Raw genomic sequence first — 21426 nt, 5'->3', positions numbered from 1 at the left:
ACATGTGCTGAGCACTTGTTGGCTGCTTTTCTTTCACTCTGCAGTCCAACTCATACCAAACTATCTCAATTAGGTTGAGGTCCGGTGATTGTGGAGGCCAGGTCATACGATGCAGCACTCCATAACACTCCTTCTTGGTCAAATAGCCCTTACACAGCCTGGAGTTGTGTTGGGAAATTGTCCTGTTGAAAAACAAATGATAGTCCCACTAAGCTCAAACCAGATGGGATGGCGTATCGTTGCAGAATGCTGTGGTAGCTATGCTAGTTAAGTGTGCCTTGAATTCTAAATAAATCACAGACAGTGTCACCAGAAAAGCACCCCGACACCATCACACCTCCTCCTCCATGCTTCACGGTGGGAACCACACATCCAGAGATCATCCATTCACCTACTCTGCGTCTCCCAAAGACACAGCAGTTGAAAAATTTGATAAATAATACGATTTACCCCGGTCGAATGTCCATTGCTCGTGTTTCTTGACCCAAGCAAGTCTCGTTTTCTTATTGGTGTCCTTTAGTAGTGGTTTCTTTGCAGCAATTCGACCTCGAAGGCCTGATTCACACAGTCTCCATTGAATAGCTGATGTTGAGATGTGTCTCTTACTTGAACTCTGTGAAGCATCTTTTTGGGCTGCAATTTCTGAGGCTGGTAACTCTAATGAACTTATCATCTGTAGCAGAGGTAACTCTGGGTCTTCCTTTCCTGTGGCGGCCCTCATGAGAGCCAGTTTCATCATAGCACTTGATGGGTTTTGCGACTGCACTTGAAGTAACTTTCAAAGTTCTTGGAATTTTCCCGATTGATTGACCTCCATGTCTTAATATAATGATGGACTGTAATTTCTCTTTGCTTATTTGAGCTGTTCTTGTCATAATATGGACTTGGTCTTTTGCCAAATAGGGCTATCTTCTGTGTACCACCCCTACCTTGTCACAACACAACTGACTGGCTCAAAATCATTAAGAAGTAAAGAAATTTCCCAAATTAACTTTTAACAAGGCACACCTGTTAATTGAAATGCATTCCAGGTGACTATCTCATGAAGCTGGTTGAGAGAATGCCAAGAGTGTGCAAAGCTGGCATCAAGGCAAAGTGTGGATACTTTAAAGAATCTCAAATATAAAATCTATTTTGATTAGCACTTTTTTGGTTACTACATGATTGTCACGCCCTGACCATAGAGAGCCTTTGTTTTTCTATGGTATAGTAGGTCAGGGCGTGACTGGGGTTTTTTCTAGTTATTATTTTCTATGTGGGGTTCTAGTTTAGTTTTTCCATGTTGGTGTTTGGTATGATTCCCAATTTGAGGCAGCTGGCTATCGTTGTCTCTAATTGGGCATCATATTTAAGTAGCATTTTTTCCACCTGTGTTTTATGGGATATTGTTATGAGTTAGTGCACGTAGCACCTCTGTAGTCACGGTTCGTTGTTTATTTAGTTCATTCTTTGTTGTTTTGTGGAAACCATATCACGCTGCAGCTTGGTCCGATAATTATTCCAGCGAATGTGACAGAATATCCCATCAAACCAGGACCAAGCAGCGTGCCCAAATAGGAAAGCATTTCTGGACATGGGAAGAAGTTATGGGAAGATGCGAAACCTTTCCTTGGCGACAGATGGAAGGAGATTATGGAGGACAGCGACGACAACAGGGTTCGCGGCTACAGAAAGCCCAAGGACAACCCAGAGTTTTTTTGGGGGGTGGCACATGGAGCTGGCGGCTGAGCAGAGGGAATAACCAGAGACTGTCAGGGAGGCAATGGTGAACTTGGGAGAGAGTGAGATGAGAGAGATGTTGTGCAAGTGTGTTCTGCTCAACATCCGACCAGAGGATCCGGTTAGCAGTCTGGTGCAACCTGTGCCGGTTCCACGCTTATGGCTTCAAGTGCTCCTCTCCAGTCTGGTACGTCATGTGTCCCCTCCTCGCATTCTCCCTGAAGTGTGTCCCCAGTCCGGTACGTCCTGTGCCTGCTCCTCGCACTCTCCCTGAAGTGCGTGTCCCCAGTCCCTTACGTCCTGTGCCTGCTCCTCGCACTCTCCCTCAAGTGTGCCTTCCCAGGCCAGTACGTCCTGTGCCTGCTCCTCGCACTCTCCCTCAAGTGTGCCTTCCCAGGCCGGTACGTCCTGAGCTTGCTCCTCGCACTCTCCCTCAAGTGCGCCTTCCCAGTCAGGTATGTCCTGTGCCTGCTCCCCGCACTCGCCCTGAAGTGCGTGTCACCAGTCTGGCCCCACCTGTGCCGGCTCCATGCACTAGGCCTCCAGTGCGCCTTTCCAGTCCGGTGCGTCCTGTGCCTGCTTCTCGCACTCGCCCTAAGGTGCGTGTCACCAGTCCAGTGCCACCTGTGCTGGCCCCACGCATCAGGCCTCCAGTGCGCTTCCCCAGTCCAAAGCTTCAGGCAACGGTCCCCGGTCCAGAGCTTCAGGCGACGGTCTCCGGTCCAGAGCTTCAGGCGACGGTCTCCGGTCCAGAGCTTCAGGCGACGGTCCCCGGTCCAGAGCTTCAGGCGACGGTCTTCTTCCGCGTTGGTGCCCAGTCCAGGCATAGCGTCCAGTCTCAATCCATGGCGGGAGACTTCCCCTGGGCCGATGCCCAGTCCAGGCAACGCGTCCGGTCCAGCTCCATGGCCGGAGCCTTCTCCTGCGCCGGTGCTCAGTCCAGAAACTGCGTCCAGTCCTGCTCCATGGCAGGAGCCTTTCTCTGCACTGATGTCCAGTCCAGATCTGGTGTCTAGTCCCGCTCCATGGCAGGAGCCTTCCTTGATACCGAGGTCCAGTCCAGGCACAGTGTTCAGCCCGGGTCCATGGCTGGATCCATGGGTTGAGCGGGTCCTTTGGCCCGCACCAGAGCCGCCACCAAAGATGGTGCATCCGCGAGCTGAGCGGGTTCTTCGTCCCGCCCCAGAGCCGCCCCCGACGCTGTCGGATCCGCGGGATGAGTGGGTTCTTCGTCCTGCACCAAAGCCGCCACCGACACTAATCATCCCCCCCTACCCTCCCCATTTGTTTCAGGTTTGGGGGGGGGGGGGGGGGGTACTGTCACGCCCTGACCATAGAGAGCCTTTGTTTTTCTATGGTATAGTAGGTCAGGGTGTGACTCTGGGGTTTTCTAGTTATTATTTTCTATGTGGGGTTCTAGTTTAGTTTTTCTATGTTGGTGTTTGGTATGATTCCCAATTAGAGGCAGCTGGCTATCATTGTCTCTAATTGGGGATCATATTTAAGTAGCATTTTTTCAACCTGTGCTTTATGGGATATTGTTTTGAGTTAGTGCACGTAGCACCTCTCTAGTCACGGTTCGTTGTTTGTTTCGTTCATTCTTTGTTTAATATGTGGAAACCATATTACGCTTCAGCTTGGTCCGATAATTATTTCAGCGAACGTGACAATGATTCTATATGTGTTATTTCATAGTTTTGATGTCTTCACTATTATTCTACAATGTAGAAAATAGTCAAAATGAAGAAAAACCCTTGAATGAGTAGGTGTGTCCAAACTTTTGACTGGTACACTATCTTTCAAAAGTTTGGGGTCACATAGAAATGTCCTTGTTTTTGAAAGAAAAGCACATTTTTTTTGTCCATTAAAATAACATTAAATTGATCAGAAATACAGTGTAGACATTGTTAATGTTGTAAATGACTATTGTAGCTGGAAATGGCAGATTTTTTATGGAATATCTACATGGTCATAGAGGACCATTATCTTTAAAAAAACAAGGACATTTCTAAGTGACCCCAAACTTTTGAACAGTAGTGTATATACAGTGGGGCAAAAAAGTATTTAGTCAGCCACCAATAGTGCAAGTTCTCCCACTTAAAAAGATGAGAGGCCTGTAATTTTCATCATAGGTACACTTCAACTATGACAGACAAAATGAGAAAAAAAATCCAGAAAATCACATTGTAGGATTTTTAATTAATTAATTTGCAAATTATGGTGGAAAATAAGTATTTGGTCACCTACAAACAAGCAAGATTTCTGGCTCTCACAGACCTGTAACTTCTTCTTTAAGAGGCTCCTCTGTCCTCCACTCGTTACCTGTATTAATGGCACCTGTTTGAACTTGTTATCAGTATAAAAGACACCTGTCCACAACCTCAAACAGTCACACTCCAAACTCCATTATGGCCAAGACCAAAGAGCTGTCAAAGGACACCAGAAACAAAATTGTAGACCTGCACCAGGCTGGGAAGACTGAATCTGCAATAGGTAAGCAGCTTGGTTTGAAAAAATCAACTGTGGGAGCAATTATTAGGAAATGGAAGACATACAAGACCACTGATAATCTCCCTCGATCTGGGGCTCCACGCAAGATCTCACCCCGTGGGGTCAAAATGATCACAAGAAAGGTGAGCAAAAATCCCAGAACCACACTGGGGGACCTAGTGAATGACCTGCTGAGAGCTGGGACCAAAGTAAAAAAGCCTACCATCAGTAACACACTACGCCGCCAGGGACTCAAATCCTGCAGTGCCAGACGTGTCCCCCTGCTTAAGCCAGTACATGTCCAGGCCCGTCTGAAGTTTGCTAGAGAGCATTTGGATGATCCAGAAGAAGATTGGGAGAATGTCATATGGTCAGATGAAACCAAAATAGAACTTTTTGGTAAGAACTCAACTCGTCGTGTATGGAGGACAAAGAATGCTAAGTTGCATCCAAAGAACACCATACCTACTGTGAAGCATGGGGGTGAAAACATCATGCTTTGGGGCTGTTTTTCTGCAAAGGGACCAGGACGACTGATCCGTGTAAAGGAAAGAAGGAATGGGGCCATGTATTGTGAGATTTTGAGTGAAAACCTCCTTCCATCAGCAAGGGCATTGAAGTTGAAACGTGGCTGGGTCTTTCAGCATGACAATGATCCCAAACACACCGCCCGGGCAACGAAGGAGTGGCTTCGTAAGAAGCATTTCAAGGTCCTGGAGTGGCCTAGCCAGTCTCCAGGTCTAAACCCCATAGAAAATGGAGGGAGTTAAAAGTCCGTGTTGCCCAGCAACAGCCCCAAAACATTACTGCTCTAGAGATCTGCATGGAGGAATGGGCCAAAGTACCAGCAACAGTGTGTGAAAACCTTGTGAAGACTTACAGAAAACGTTTGACCTCTGTCATTGCCAACAAAGGGTATATAACAAAGTATTGAGAAACTTTTGTTGTTGACCAAATACTTATTTTCCACCATAATTTGCAAATAAATTCATTAAAAATCCTACAATGTGATTTTCTGGATTTTTTTTCTTCTAATTTTGTCTGTCATAGTTGAAGTGTACCTATGATGAAAATTACAGGCCTCTCTCATCTTTTTAAGTGGGAGAACTTGCACAATTGGTGGCTGACTAAATACTTTTTTGCCCCACTGTATATATATATATATATATATTGAGCACTAACTGTTACAAATAGTAACTAGACTCAACTTCATGCTCAAAACAAGTGTGTTGTCATGTAGGTGATTCACCTGTGTGGAAGCCAGTATGTGACCTGTCCATGGTGCTGACAGAGCCCAAACAGCTGTCCGCAACACACCCCTCATCAATTTAGCTGCATTCACCTGTGCATCCTTTCGAACTAATGAATGTTATTTAATGTTTATTACAAAACCATGACAAGGAGTCTGTATAACCTTGCATATACTGCAGGCTCTCCTCTCATCCTCCTCTGAACACAATTTCAAAAATAACACATTAAGTTGCAGTGGCACTCATTCAATGACTTGTGTTTTAGGCATATAGGAATTCAAGAGCTTTATTGAATACAGAACATGTACAGTAATTGTCAAGAATCAATGCTGATCTCCCTGTAGCAGTCCTGCATCTGGGATCAAGGAGGAGAATATAAAGAAAGAAAAGGGACTAGGGAGTGCAAGAGTCTTGTCTCAAAGACAGTGGGAGGGGGATGATGAGAGAGAGCGAGAGGAGGAGGGAGGGAGGGAGTGTGAGGAGTGTGCACTCAGAGAGACTGGTGCTGTCCGTTCAGCACCACAACCCTCATCTTTCGTTGAATGCAACAAGGGGTGTACGTTTCTCTAATTAAAAGACGGCGTGGATTTGGAACTAGGTTTTCATTATATGGAGTCATAGCCTACACACATTTTTCATCAACGCTTTTCGGAGGGGTGTTCATCTTTGGTTTTGTGATGTAGCTTAACCATGAACATTTAAATTTTTTCCCATCCTGTTTCTGGGGCAGGCACAGGCTGTTTTTTGCTTTAGCCTACCTTGCAACTATATCAAACATCCGTTGAGGCATTGCGTTCTTTTGTATTATTAAAAGTTGGGATTTATCTGAATGCTTGAGTGGAGCCTGTGCTTTTTTGCAGGCTGAATAAAAGAAGTCGGGAAGAAATCTGCCTTCTCTTTTCCTCTTTCATCTCGAGTTCATGTGTCGGCCAGATCTCACTGCGTTGCCTCGCACATATTTTGCAATATAATGTCTGGAACCTGCTCGAGACATGCCTAAGCGACGCAATGGGACAAGGCGACGAGAACGATCGTATTGTGATTAACGTGGGAGGTATCAGACACCAGACCTACCGTAGCACCCTTCGTACATTACCGGGCACCCGGTTAGCTTGGCTCGCCGAGCCCGATGCCCACAGTCACTTTGACTACGATCCCAAGATTGAGGAATTTTTCTTTGACCGGCACCCGGGGGTGTTTGCCCATATCCTCAATTACTATAGGACCGGGAAGTTGCACTGTCCTGCAGATGTTTGCGGCCCGTTGTACGAGGAGGAGTTGGCATTTTGGGGTATAGATGAGACTGACGTGGAACCATGTTGTTGGATGACTTATCGGCAACATCGAGAGGCCGAGGAGGCATTGGATAGTTTTGGGGGTGGCCCCCCCGAGAATTCAGAGGAGGATGGGGATGAGGAAACGCTGGGAATGATCAATAGGTTGGCTCTTGATGGACCAGATGCCAAATCCGGGGGGCATTGGCGACGTTGGCAGCGGTTGCTTTGGGCACTCTTCGAGGATCCCTATTCATCTAAATATGCAAGGGTAAGTAAGAGTTGGAATCAGTCATCTTGAGTCAATAAAAGTTTAGATAGGTCTACTAATGGCCTGAAAAAAACTATGCTTTACAATCTTTCTCTCGCTCTCCGTGCCCGCGCGCTCGTGCCTGTGTGTGTGTGTGTGGGCTCGTGAAAATGTATTAGGATTTTAAGCTTAAAGTTGAAATCTGAAGTTGGCACATACATTTTTAGACTTTTCAATTAATGACATATACACATTGATTATTGAATGATATAACTTACAAATTCCTGATTAGCTTAGTCGTGGCAACTGTCGTAGCCCATCAGAACCCAAAATATAAGCTTGTTTTACTTAATTGTTAAACAAGTCAATTGTAAACAAACACTGTATTGCCTCTAAAATGTTGATATCACGAATGGTCAAAACTTGCATCCATAGCCCTGTCTGTGAATTTGAAAGTGGTTACATTTCTCCAGCCCCATCTCTCAGCTGTTTACCAGAACAGTGGTGGGGTAAAGGTTTTGTTATTGTTTGAACAACAGATTTCCCCTTTAATGGGTCCATCGTCGCACACAAAAGTGATGATGCACTGCGCTCACTCTCTGAGATGTGCATTCTGGGCGTCTTGTCGCATTGATCAACTGCCTCCTTTCCTGCAGTTCAACTCTGCAACATGCAACCACCCTGCTTTCATGTGAGGTCTTATGAATTACCTCACGAGGACTAGATTAAATACAACTTAGAATGAGAGTTTAATTGTTTATATGCCCTCACCGTATTTAATGAGGACCAGGATGTGTGGGGGAGTTAACAAGACATGCACTTCGCTCTTTCCTAGGCTGGAACAGAATGGTGATCAAGAAGATTAATATTTGTGATGGTCCATCGTTACATTGCCTGTTTGGAGCTGTCCATGTTCTGTAGGCTTGTAGCTGTATTTAGAACCTAATTATTAGCTTTGCCTGACCTTTCTGTCTCTTCTCCTTGTAAATTAACGTAGCTTTGAACAACAACACCTATCACACCTGGTATTCCCATTCCCAATTCATTTTAGTTTCACTTGAAAACAATTCAAATATAGTCTCTTACTGACCCAATAGGATCCTGACCCACTGACCTGAGACAGCTGTGAGGAGATGCAGGGATCAGAAATCCATCCTCCCCTAGCTCAGCACAGGATACATGTTAGAGTATAACATCTTCAGAATGTATCTATAATCAATCAACTGGTCAATCAATCAATATGGATTATGCAGCATATATGTTATGTTTTGGTTAGTTATTGTTCCCCTTGCTGTTCCTCAGAGACTGAGCAGTTTGCAAATTACGTAAGTGCAAGCAATAGCCTCTGCTTTGGCTCTGTCAATTTCCATAAATCCTTAGATCAATGTGTATAAGTGCATCTGCTTACTCGTTTAGACTGGAGCATACTGGCTTGACTCCATCTTTTGCACCTCTCATTTCTCCTGAGGGGCAGTGATTACAATAGTGCAGGGTTGAGTAAGTAACAGTATAGTCTACCCTCTCTCTTCCACGAGCTATAAGTCTATTGTCTACACTCTGGTTCTCTCATATAGCCTCCTTTCCATTTTCTCACTCTCTTTACCTGTTTCTCATTCTCAGTCTTTCATTGTGACAGTAAATCGCTGAGTTACTATGAATGACCATGTACTGGTGCCTTAGCAACTGGCGATCACTTGAACCATAGAGACCATGCAGTGTACACAGACACACCATAGGGCCTTCACAGAGGATTGTGAGAGCAAAACGTGAAGCTACAGTTGTAGGATCTTAATTTGATCACTTATGTTGCTGCGAATGCACCGCATGAAATGCAGTTGAGCTTTGTGATTGACATAAATTCACTGAAAACCCACACTAACACATGGTTGTATTAACAGTATTCCACTTTTCATGTAGCCAAAATTTGGTCATCTATTAGCCTAACAGCCAATCAAGCAACATTATGGAGTAAACGTTTAAATCCTGTTGCAGTAAGATTATTTTGCTGTGACAATCCTGCTGTACTGATCAATTATGTGAGATGAACTAGCCAAGGAGTCGATTAGTTGTTAATAAATCCTTATTAGGCCCAGTTTTGGTCAGCAGGGGCAAACGTAACACTGATCTCAGAGGAAAAACATGTTGACCGTCTGTCCTTATCTTTTGCTCCAGTAACGTCCTATGTAAATAATAGTTATAGAAGGAAGAAAATAAATAATCACATTTTTATATCCCCTTTGTTGGTGCTGGGTGACAAGGAGGACCTCATTATCACCTTTCTTAATAAACACCCAACCTCACCTGGGTGACAAGGAGGACCTCATTATCACCTTTCTTAATAAAGTCCCAATCTCACCTGGGTGACAAGGAGGGCCTCATTATCACCTTTCTGAATAAACACCCAACCTCATCTCTGCCACCTCATACACCCTCCTGCCTTGCTGGCGGACATGCTGCGCTTCCACTCTATATCCCACTCGAAATGCAGAATTAATACCTAGGTATTACATGGTGATTAATGCAGTGGTGATGTAAGTAAATGCAGTTACATACAGTACCTGTGTATGTGAAGCAGGTGTAGCTTGTATAACTGATGTCTGTGTAGTGGTACTCATGTTGCTTTCAGACATAGCTCACATACTCCCAGTGAGCACTATATGAATTTTGTATTTAACTAGTCATGTCAGTTAAGAACAAATTCTTATTTACAGTGACAACCTAGGAACAGTGGGTTAACTGCCTTGTTCAGAACGACAGATGTTTACCTTGTCAGCTTGGGGATTCAATCTAGCAACCTTTTGGTTACTGGCCCAACGCTCTAACCACTTGGCTACCTGCCGCCCCATTAAATTGACCTGCCTTTAGTTTGGAATGCAATCTAAGGGAACTTAGACTGACCATAATTCAGACACGTGGCTACAACTACTAGTCTTCCTACTTATGAAAGGGGTCATTGAGGCATCTTGTGCCCTTGGACTGTTGATGACTTGGCCCTTACTGCCTGGATTTGCAAGAGGGCAAGTCGTTAGATTAGTTTATTGATCAATCTAATTGCTGCTCATGTAAGGATGTAAATAAGTACTGAAGTAAAATGTGTTTAAATGGTGAGGATGATGAGAAATTACTTTGTGCAGCTGGGAGAAAAGGAAGTGCATGACTGAATGCAGTTTGGTGGGGTTTTGGGACAGGTAGGGTATATGTGGGTTTGTTTAGGTTAGAAGTGGAAGAGGGAGCTGCTGGATGGGAATGGGTAGGAGGTTTCTTTTCACGCAGCCATGGCTGTGGGTTGTAATGCTTCACTCCACGTCACATAAGAAACACAGCAGTGAGTTTATGTGGAGGGAGAGTTTTGAAATCAATATCATGCTTTTAAAGTGGATGTGTCAGCTTTAACGTGAGGAGCCTACTGACCATACAGACACCCTGCCAGCTACTACGACCTTCAGCTATCTGGGAGGAAACTGCTCTTGAGTTTAGAAGGAGATCCACTCTACTTAAAATGAGTGAGAAAAGTGCACCTACATGGAAAGTAGCTATACGTCTACGTAATTACACTAGAGAGACAGTGTGGCTGTCACGGCAGCTTCTAACCAACACAGAGTGAGTAACAGATCCATGCTGAACTGAACATAGCAAGACTGGTTACTCCTTTGGGGGCTGGAGCGATTAGCATAAGCAGAGTTGGGCACAGACCCTAGTAATTAATGGAGAGAGAGAGGGAGGCATCCTATTACACTAAAGACATGCTGCATGGCTAACCTTGCCACACTTTAACAGGAAGTCATCTAGGTTTTAAGGAGATCCACACGGAGACCGACTCGTCTGGAGGGCTGGGGCCTAGATAGATGGACATATTGTTTTATCAAACAACACCAGCTCTTAGTCTATCATGTGGCATGCTGTAGTACATTGAGGTTCACATGTGTAACTGTATGAACACACATCATGCACATGTAGGTGAGCATGTGCATGATACACATCGACACAGTCCAACTCCAATAGGGAAATGCACAAACCAATCAAAAGCTGGTCACTGGGATATCTAACACAGCTCTTGCTCCCAAAAGAAGTGGAGCAGGACACCCCTTAAAAAGCAGTGGGGTTTGTCCCTGCGCTCCTGTATAATTAATATCCCATGCAGAGAGGAATGAGGCACCCAGCTAAAAGCACTCAAACTGGGGCAAATATAGAATACAGGCCTCTCACGCCACCATTACACTGCCAAACAGAGAGGAAAGTTACACTCACTTGTTCCTCCTTCATCTACAAGATAACACTGGCTCCAACAACCTTTCCTCTGAACATACACCCAACAGTCATCTGACAAATCCTAAACACCAAAATGATTTGATCTTCATGACCTGCAAAACCACAAGATGTTCTGTCTTTCCAGTTTCGGACTGAAAGATCTGGCATGGTGAGGGAGTGTTTGTTCAGTTTATTCATCACTTTTGTCCATTAGCTATACATGCTGGCATAGCCATTACCTCAGCCAGACCATACCATCTGACATGAGGGTGTCACTCAGATTTATCCCACTCAAAATATAACCCATATAAGACAGTTTTTTTTTTTAATGTTGAGCCCTCCCTGTTGACATACTTGCTCTACCAGTTTTCACAGAAAACACTAATGTGTGGCTCTCAAATATCACTATGATCATTGAATGAAATACATGTCTTTCAACAGCTTAGTCTCTAAAACTACAGTGATTTAGCTAAGTTTTGATTGAGATTGTTTTTCATTTGAATGTTAAGTGTTAACTGAATATGTTTCTTGCTCTGTGCTAATTGGTGGACCAGACATGGACAGAGACATTAGGGACAGCAGGCAGGGTGATTATTATGGACGTGAATGTGACTAGAGGCTTTTCAACGGATCGTCATGTTTTTTATCTGACATTAGGCTTATTGTCAGAATTCCCTCAGATTCATCTGATGTTTATTCACATGTTCATACGTGTATTTATATTAAGTTTGTGTATGACTTACAAAAATAGGATTTAGTGTGACATATATGAAATAACCAAGTTAGCCACACAGGACACTGTACAGCAGGATGCAACTACCACAACAATATCACAGGGCATGTTTGTGGACAATAACATACACCTACTGTATGTAGTCACTTGCTATTGGTATGTGTGGCCAAGGTGATTACTGATGGATATAGGCCTGTCTGCTCCACTGGCTTCCAGTCAAAGCTCGTATACACTAGAAGACCATGGTACTTGCCTACAGCGCAGCAAGAGGAACTGCCCTTCCCTACCTTCAGGCTATGCTCAAAACCTACACCACAACCCGAGCCCTCCGTTCTGCCACCTCAGGTCTCTTGGCCCTCCTACCCCTACAGGAGGGCAGCTCCCTCTCATCTCAGTCCAAGCACTTCTCTGTCCTGGCACCCCAATGGTGTAACCAGCTTCCCCATGAAGCTAGGACAGCATAGTCCCTGCCCATCTTCCAAAAACATCTAAAAACCTACTTCTTCAAAGAGTATTTTAAATAATCCCACATTACCCCCTCACCTCGCCCCATTTAAAAAATAAAAAAGGATTTTGTGATCTAATTCTTGCACTTGATTTTCCCCTCTTACTAGCTCTGACTTTGCTTTTAGCTACTTCATTGTGGAAGAATCTACTTACTATGACTATCTTAAGATGAATGCACTAACTGTAAGTCGCTCTGGATAAGAGCTTCTGCAAAATGACTAAAATGTAAGTGTTTTGTGTGAGTGGTGTGGGCAGCAGTGATGATGAGGAATGGCACACTGGCACTGAGCACGGGGACCACTGACACACATGGCCTAGCCAAATGTTTTGCGTGTCTGTTGCTGGGGGAGTCCATTATCAGAGAGAGCAGGCGTTAAACCCAGGCCATGGGATAGCATGATGATGCACTGACCACGGCTTCCTTAAAATGCTCACTTATTGCTATCCCAACCACTTCAGCCAAGTGTCTGAGTCCTTCAGTATCTCATAATTTACTAGGGTGTTTATCTGCCTACATATATTGTCATTCATGTTATAGTATGTTATGCCTCTGTGCTTGAGTCTCAGTAATCATAAGGGCTCTTGAGCTAAGTTAGTATACATAATTCAAGAATCATTCTCTATCATTTCTGTCCTCTCATCAAAATAGAGGCTTTCATAGTTGATGTGAGTAATTTACCCAAGGTAAGGCATTGGAACAGTTGGAACAGAGCAACATTATGTGTTGGCACTATCAAGTCACGTTACTTGAAGTGTTTTAGAAAACTTAGATCCAAAACTAGTTGATAGACGGTTTTAGTAAAGGCTTTGCCTTTGATATTTGAATATGGCTGGCTTGAAGAAGATATAGCCAAGATGTGCAATTTCTCATTCTTTTCTTCCTATAGTTTCAGATGACCCAATCTGTTGTGGTTTGTGTATGAATGGATTTGTATAGTTCATTATAGTGCTGTAAGTGCTACATATGCATTCTCTCTTTTCGATGTGCACAGTAATAGAGGAAATCAGTTAAGTGGGAATGCCTGTTTCATAGCAATAACCTTTTCATGTTTTATCTCCCATGAGAGACTGCAGCAGGTGAGTGGAACAGGGAGGGAGGTGGTGGTGGAGCTCTGAGCTAACTCAGCATTCTGAGGCATCATACAGCTTCAGCAGCACATGTTCAATCTCGACTGTCTCTACTGTCTCTACTGGCACTCTCAGATCATACTCTGACAGGGTGATCTAATTACAACCTAAAACTAAAAACAGCCAGCAAGCATTTCAACCTTGGATGCATACCATGGTTACCAATGGCTGTTACTGGGCTAACAAACGTCTTCCAAACAAATGTTCAATCAATCAGTTCAATATGACTTCCATTTTGCAGTATAAAGGATCTGGTGTAGGCTATTTGTTGATTTGTTGGAGAGAAAACCAATAGAGTCGTTTTTACATTTGCATACATATGTGTATGTTATGTGAATTTTGTTTCTGGACTTGACTGTCTGCATAGCATTAGTTTCATTCATTGGCGATATAATATAATTTTTGATCAATGAAAGCCACTTATGATATTAGCCGCTGATTAAAATGTTTTTATTACCTTTATTGTAGTTAACAGGGAGTCATGCTGAGACCAAAGTCTTTTTCACAGATGAGCCCTGAATACACATCAATACACATCAAACACATCAATATTCACATCAATATTCACATCGATATAGCAAACGCAAAACACATACAGGATGATACGGGAGGGGCTGAGCCAGCTGTGAATGAGGCCTTAGCTGTTTATGTTGTTGGTAGTTACATTGCAATGTCTCTATTTATTGACACAGCTTTTAAACTGTCAGTCAAGGCCCTTCTAGAACTGCAAGGGAGTTCACACAAAGGCTAAGAATCTCATGTACTAAAACGTAGATGGACAATTATTAGGCAAGGCCTGTAACTTGATCCCTACACGGTAAAAATAATGCATGTTGTTTTTAAGGTAATTTACTGGGAGCCAGTTACCTGTAAGTTACTGAAGGAAACAGTATGTTACATACAGTATAGTATGTTACAGGAGTTGTTTTAACCCCACGGAAACAGTCCTTGATTCACAGAAAACAACACTATCCACCCTCATCATGTGAAAAGGTCCCCAGGGTTCTAATTTAACATATTTTGCTAACACTCTTATCCAGAATGACTTACAGTAGTGAGTGCATTCCGTTTCATGTTTGTTCATACTGTTCCCCCATGGGAATCAAACCCACAACCCTGGCATTGGGAGTGCCATGCTCCACCAACTGAGCCACACAGCACCTCACACATTTTCTCTCTTCTCTCTCATGCAGATTCATGCCTAATAACATTTAAGAACAAACTCAAACAAACACACTTTACATGAAACAAATACACTATATATACAAAAGTATTTATCTAAAATTACACATACTGCATGTAATACACACTCATAAACAGGCAATGCAAATACATTGTCACAAACGCATACAGTAAGCCCAGAGAAAGGCAGATGGATGGAGGGAAAGTTACATAAGAGAACGTGACATGCTTTCATCTCTAGGAGGCATGAGTCTAAAAGGGAGAGTGTGGGAGGGGTTGTAGGAGAGAAGGGTCTGGTTGCAGTTTTATTTTGTTTAGCATTGACTCAATGCTGTCTCCTACACTTACAATGGCACTGTGACTGAAACATCTACAGACATAGGATCTTAATTTGAGGCAGTTTGCTACAGCAGGAAAATAATCTTACAGCTATAGGAAATCTGAATTAATATGTGGATTATAACTAATGGACATTTTTTGTTGGGTTTGATACATTTTTCATGATGGCAAATCAAGTCTGAAATGCCAAACTTTAGAAGCAACAAAAAAAGTGATCAAATTAAGATCCTACATCTGTAACTTACTTCAAACATTTCCTGATTAAGCATTTGATATACTTGACATGTGCACGCATTCTGTGGCACACTCTACTTTGCAGCCTTTTAACTTAATTACATTGTGTATTCACTATCTCAATGCATCCTCTCAAACAAACCACATGCTTGCGATGTTGTTGTGTATTGTTAGATATTACTGCACTGTTGGAGCTAGGAACACAAGCATTCTGCTACACCTGCAAGAACATCTGCTAAATATGTGTATGCGACCAATGCAATTTGCAGAGTAGAACCCACAGCAAAATCCAAATATCTCCAATTTTTTTGTGCTCAATATCATTGACTTAATTCCATATTGAATGTTAATATCCATGCAGTATTCTGCTCAGTGGTTTTGTCCTTAAACTAGCAGGTACAGCACACTCAGACTTACATACAGTATTTATTATGGTCACATTTCTATCTTTATTGATCTCTGTCCATTAAGCTTCTTATTTAGTGTTAATTCAGTTCCATGTAGCAGAGTCTTGGTAGTGAAGCTGCTGGGTGTTTATTTCCCAACGGTATGGCTCCTATAACCATCTCTGATGAGTGTGTGATGTGTTCTGACAGAAAGGCCTGCTGATTGGTTTCCTTGGAGGAAGGTTATATTCTCAGTTGTAAACTCAGCATTGTCTTTGGCTCCCTCCCACTGAAGGGTGAGGCCTTGCCAGCCTAGACACAAAGGGAAAATAACCACCCTCTCAAATAGAGCTGATAGGTGCAGTGCAAGTGCTTGCTTGCTCTGGTCAGTCTGCAGTGTAGACATTATGTTTGGGTCGGCATCAGTTCTGTGCATGGGATTGTACTGTATGAGTGGGATTGTAGGTAGGTAGTCCTGTGTGCAGTCGGTTCCTTCACCTGTAATGCAAACAGGACAATGGCTCATGATCAGCACTTCTAAAACATATTTGCTCCAAACAGAAATAATACAGTTAAAGGATCTTCATTTGACCCCCCTGTTGCAGGAGAGCTTTCCCTTAATGCAGGACATGTAAAACTTGTAGTGTAATTGAGGTTTAAAGAAGGTTTCTGAAGGTTGTCATTTCCACTTTGAAATTTCAGACTTGATTTTCCATTACGTAAAAAGTGTATTAACCCCTACAAAAATATCCATTAATTATAATCCACATAATAGTTCAAATTTCCTGTTGCTGAAGGATTATCTTCCTGCTGTAGCAAATTAGCTCAAAATAAGATCATACATCTGTACGTTATGTCTTTTGGGTTATTTTCACTTGCCTATTACAGTGGTGGAAATTTGACTTCCTAATGGTTCATTCAAATTACTTCCTGGCTTTCTGTAACACTGATTTATCACAACTCAACAAGCTAATCACACATCTATTACGGAAACACCCCCACACCCAAACCATGACAACATACAGTAATTCACTTGAGTGTGTTATAATGCACTTTGCCTCTCATTTATAGTTAGACACTCACTCATTCGTTTTCTGTAAATGTTGTTGATACATGTTCTGTTGAGAACACCAGATCAAATTGTCACGCCCTGGTCTAAGTATTTTGTGTTTTTCTTCATGTATTGGGTCAGGCCAGGGTGTGGCATCGGGTTTTTTGTATTGTGGTGTGTTTTGTCCTGGGGTTCTGGTGTGTATGTATTGGGATTGTAGCTAGTGGGGTTATCTAGCAAAGTCTATGGCTGTCTGGAGTGGTTCTCAATCAGAGGCAGGTGTTTATCGTTGTCTCTGATTGGGAACCATATTTAGGCAGCCATATTCTTTGAGTTTGTCGTGGGTGATTGTCCTGAGTGTCTTGATGGCCTTGTTTGATGTTAGTTGACACAAGTATAGGCTGTTTTCGTTTTGTGGTGTTCGTGTTTAGTCGTGTTGACGTTTGTTTAAATAAACATGGATCGCAATCGACACGCTGCAGTTTGGTCCGACTCTCCTTCACTATATGAAAGCCGTTACACAAATACATCACAATCTGCCTTGGATGATGTTTACACACACAGCCATGCATGCTAACAAGCACATGCTTTCACACATATGCTCAGACACATTCATGCATGCACACACATTGCTTGTGCTGCAGGTCAGAGGTAAGAATGAGGAAGGGTGGCTCGCATGTTGGCTTAATGTATTATAATATGAGATTAGCAGTTTGTCTCAAGATAAAACCTTTGGACAATGCATTTAGGATACAAATGACGCACATGCCATGATACCACTTTGTCTAGAATTTCCTCAACGATGTGGTGATCGTTTCCCGTATCTACTGTATATTACAGTACTGTTTCTCTCTTCAGTACCAACAGTCTGTAGGCATTCATGGAATAAAGATAAAGAAAAGGTTAGTGGACATTTTTCAAAGATAGTTGTTTCATTTCCTTTCGCTGGAGAGTTCAATTAGTCTCATGGAATGTGTGTTAACGGCTCAAGTTCCTTCATTAGTGAACAATATGATACTTTTCCAATGTTCCAGGTTTTACTCTAACAGCTGCATATCATACATTATTAATAACGATGTTGCTGTATTGATACGGATAGTTGACCGTGTTGAAGAAAATGTTGGATGTTCTGAGAGCAATGTCACAGACTTAGATGTTGGATATTCTGCACAGGAAGTTGACAGCAGTTAGAATTGATTCTCAGTCCAATGACAGGTCTCCATAATTGAGCCCATGCAGGGATGCTGCTAATTTGTTTTCACACCAGTGAAAGAATGGAAGCAAGTCTGTCACCTTTGCTGGGCTTGTGAGAGAAAATGTTGTGGTGACAAGGACACTAACACTCTCTTCTCTTCCTTCTGGACTTACCACAACCTGTCTTCATTTCAGAAACCCAACCAGAAGGTTATTTTTATGTGGAGGACAGGACAGATGGAAACAGTCAGTGTGAAAACAAAGTAATTGAATTTCATTTACACTTGTGGGTTGAAGTGTTATTGTGGTTGTTGTTGCTGCAGTGATTGTTATGGTTGTTGTTATTTTTTTATTTAAAAAAAAAAAATTCACCTTTATTTAACCATGTAGGCCAGTTGAGAACAAGTTCTCATTTACAACTGCGACCTCGCCAAGATAAAGCAAAGCAGTGTGACAAAAAACAACACAGAGTTACACATAGGATAAACAGTCAATAACACAGAGTCAATAACACAATAGAAAAATCTATACACAGTGTGTGCAAATGGAGTAAGGAGGTAAGGCAATAAATAGGCCATAGTAGCGAAGTAATTACCATTAAGCAAATAAACACTGAAGTGATAGATGTGCAGATAAAGATGTGCAATTAGAAATACTGGTGTGCAAAAGAGCAAAAAGTAAATAAAACCAATATGGGGATGATGGGTGGGCTATTTACAGATGGGCTATGTACAGCTGCAGCGATCGGTTAGCTGCTCAGATAGCTGATGCTTAAAGTTATTGAGGGAGATATAAGTCTCCAACTTCAGCAATTTTTGCAATTCGTTCCAGTCATTGGCAGCAGAGAACTGGAAGGAAAGGCGGCCAAAGTGGGTGTTGGCTTTGGGGATGACCAGTGAGATATACTTGCTGCAGCGCATTCAACGGGTGGGTGTTGTTATGGTGACCAGTGAGCTGAGATAAGGCGGAGCTTTACCTAGCAAAGACTTATAGATGACCTGGAGCCAGTGGGTCTGGCGATGAATATGTAGCGAGGGCCAGCCGATGAGAGCATACAGGTCGCGGTGGTGGATGGTATATGGGGCTTTGATGACAAAACGGATGGCACTGTGATAAACTGCATCCAGTTTGCTGAGTAGAGTGTTGGAGGCTATTTTGTAAATGACATCGCCAAAGTCGAGGATTGGTAGGATAGTCAGTTTTACGAGGGTATGTTTGGCAGCGTGACTGAAGGATGCTTGGTGTAATGGGTGCGTGCTGGTGACAGGGAAGTCAATCGCAGGAGAGTGAACTTGGTATAAACGGAGCGGTTTAATAAATGCTAAAAAATCTCAGAAAACCAATATATACAAAAATAATATGTACAGGTACAAATCCCCAGTTGTGCAACAGAGGGCTCTGGGTGAGAATGGTGTTGGCTCACCTGGGGTGACGCCAGAGTGCCCTGCCTGCTGCCTCGATTTTTAGAGGAACCAACCCGGCACTGACCGGAAGTGTGACCTCTGCGGCCACAGATGGTGCACGAGCGGGAACCCCCTCCGGTCTCCCTGCGCGCTTCCCCTCCCGGCTCCATGGGTATCGGAGAGGGGGTGCGAGAGGATGGAACCACCAGACCCTGATCTGAACATCCGCGAGTAGGCAGCAGGTTGTTCAGCCGGGTGGACAGGTCCACCAGCTGGTCAAACGTGAGGGTGGTGTCTCTGCAGGCCAGCTCCCAACGGATGTCCTCGGGCAGACCCTGTTGTTCCATCCCACACCGGCAGCCAGGGTCCTAAACTCCAGTGCAAACTCCTGGGCGCTCCTTGTCTCCTGCCTCAGATGGTAGAGGCGTTCACTGCCCGGAAGACTGCCCGGAAACGGTGGGTGAACTCCTCAAACTGGTCCAACGCCGCATCTCCCTCTCTCCACACGGCGTTGGCCCACTCCAGGGCTTTCCCGGTGAGGCACCCTCTCACGGCCAGATGGAGCCGGGTGGACGGTGGCCAGGTATAGCTCCAGTTGAAGTAGGAACCCCCGGCATCCCGCAGCCTCTCCGCCGTACTCCTGGGGCAGGGATAGATGAATCCCACTGGACTCAGGTGGAAAAGGGGCGCTCAGGGGAGACCCCGGTTGTGCTGGTGGAGGCACTGGAGGACCTCCCTGTCTTTCCCAGCGGTCCATTTTCTGGACAATGCGGTCCATGGCGATACCAAGATGGTGAAGTATTGCTGCATGCTCCTGGATGCGCTCCTCCACCTCTATGGCCGGGGTACCTTGTCCTGCTGACTCCATAAATGGGTTGGTGATTCTGTAATGGGTGCGTGCTGGTGGCAGGGTAGTCAGGCACAGGAGAGTGAACTTGGTATAAACGGAGCAGTTTAATAAATGCTAAAAAAAACTCTGAAAACCAATACATACAAAAATAATATAAACGGGTACAAAACCCGACACACACCAGAACATGACTTGCACAAAACATGCAACAAACAATCTCCGACAAAGACATGAGGGGAAACAGAGGGTTAAATACACAACATGTAATTGATGGGATTGAAACCAGGTGTGATGGAAGACAAGACAAAACCAATGCAAAATGAAAAATGGATCAGTGATGGCTAGAAGGTCGGTGACGTCGACCGCCGAGCACTGCCCGAACAAGGAGAGGGACCAACTTCGGTGGAAGTCGTGACACTATGTTGCAAAATACGAAGCCGATTCTAGATTTAATTTTGCTCTCTGGATTTGGGTGAAGGAGAAGCTGGGGAGGCTTGCTCTTATTCTGAATAGACTTTACAGTGTCCCAGAACTTTTTGAAGTTAGAGCTACAGGATGCAAATTTCTGTTTGAAAAAGCTAGACTTTGCTTTCCTAACTGACTGTGTGTATTCGTTCCTGACTCCCCTGAAAAGCTGCATATCGCGGGGACTATTTGATGCTAGTGCAGTGCGCCACAGGATGTTTTTGTGCTGGTCGATGGCAGTCAGGTCTGGAGTGAACCAAGGGCCATATCTGTTCTTAGTTCTACATTTTTTGAAAGGGGCATGCTTATTTAAGATGGTGAGGAAATTACTTTTAAAGAACAACCAGGCATCCTCAACTGATGGGATGAGGTCAATATCCTTCCAGGTTACCCCGGCCAGGTCGATTAGAAAGGCCTGCTCGCAGAAGTGTTTTAGGGCGCGTTTGACAATTGTGAGGGGTGGTCGTTTGACCACGGACCCATTACGGATGCAGGCAGTGATCGCTGAGATCCCGATTGAAAACAGCAGGTGTATTTGGAGGGCAAATTGGTCAGGATAATATCTATGAGGGTGCCCATGTTTACGGATTTAGGGTTGTACCTGGTGGGTTCCTTGATAATTTGTGTGAGATTGAGGGCATCTAGCTTAGATTAGGACGGCCGGGGTGGTAAGCATATCCCAGTTTAGGTCACCTAACAGAACGAACTCTGAAGATAGATGGG

At 43.8% G+C, this 21426-nt stretch overlaps 1 protein-coding gene across 1 annotated transcript in view; it reads left to right on the top strand.

The window, feature by feature from the left end:
* Positions 1-6467: 6467 nt before the first annotated feature.
* LOC100135903 (Shaw-related potassium channel protein Raw1) overlaps positions 6468-21426 on the top strand; it is a gene marked incomplete at its 3' end in the record, with an annotated part of 32076 nt that continues 17117 nt past the window's right edge. The window contains 1 exon segment of the mRNA NM_001124272.1: positions 6468-7004. Coding sequence (NP_001117744.1) covers positions 6468-7004 — 537 coding nt within the window.

This window comes from Oncorhynchus mykiss, chromosome 26 (genome assembly GCF_057628025.1).
Source record: "Oncorhynchus mykiss isolate SJ-2025 chromosome 26, ASM5762802v1, whole genome shotgun sequence".
In the NCBI taxonomy this organism is placed as follows: Eukaryota; Metazoa; Chordata; class Actinopteri; order Salmoniformes; family Salmonidae; genus Oncorhynchus; species Oncorhynchus mykiss.
This window is presented reverse-complemented; position numbering and strand designations above follow the sequence as displayed.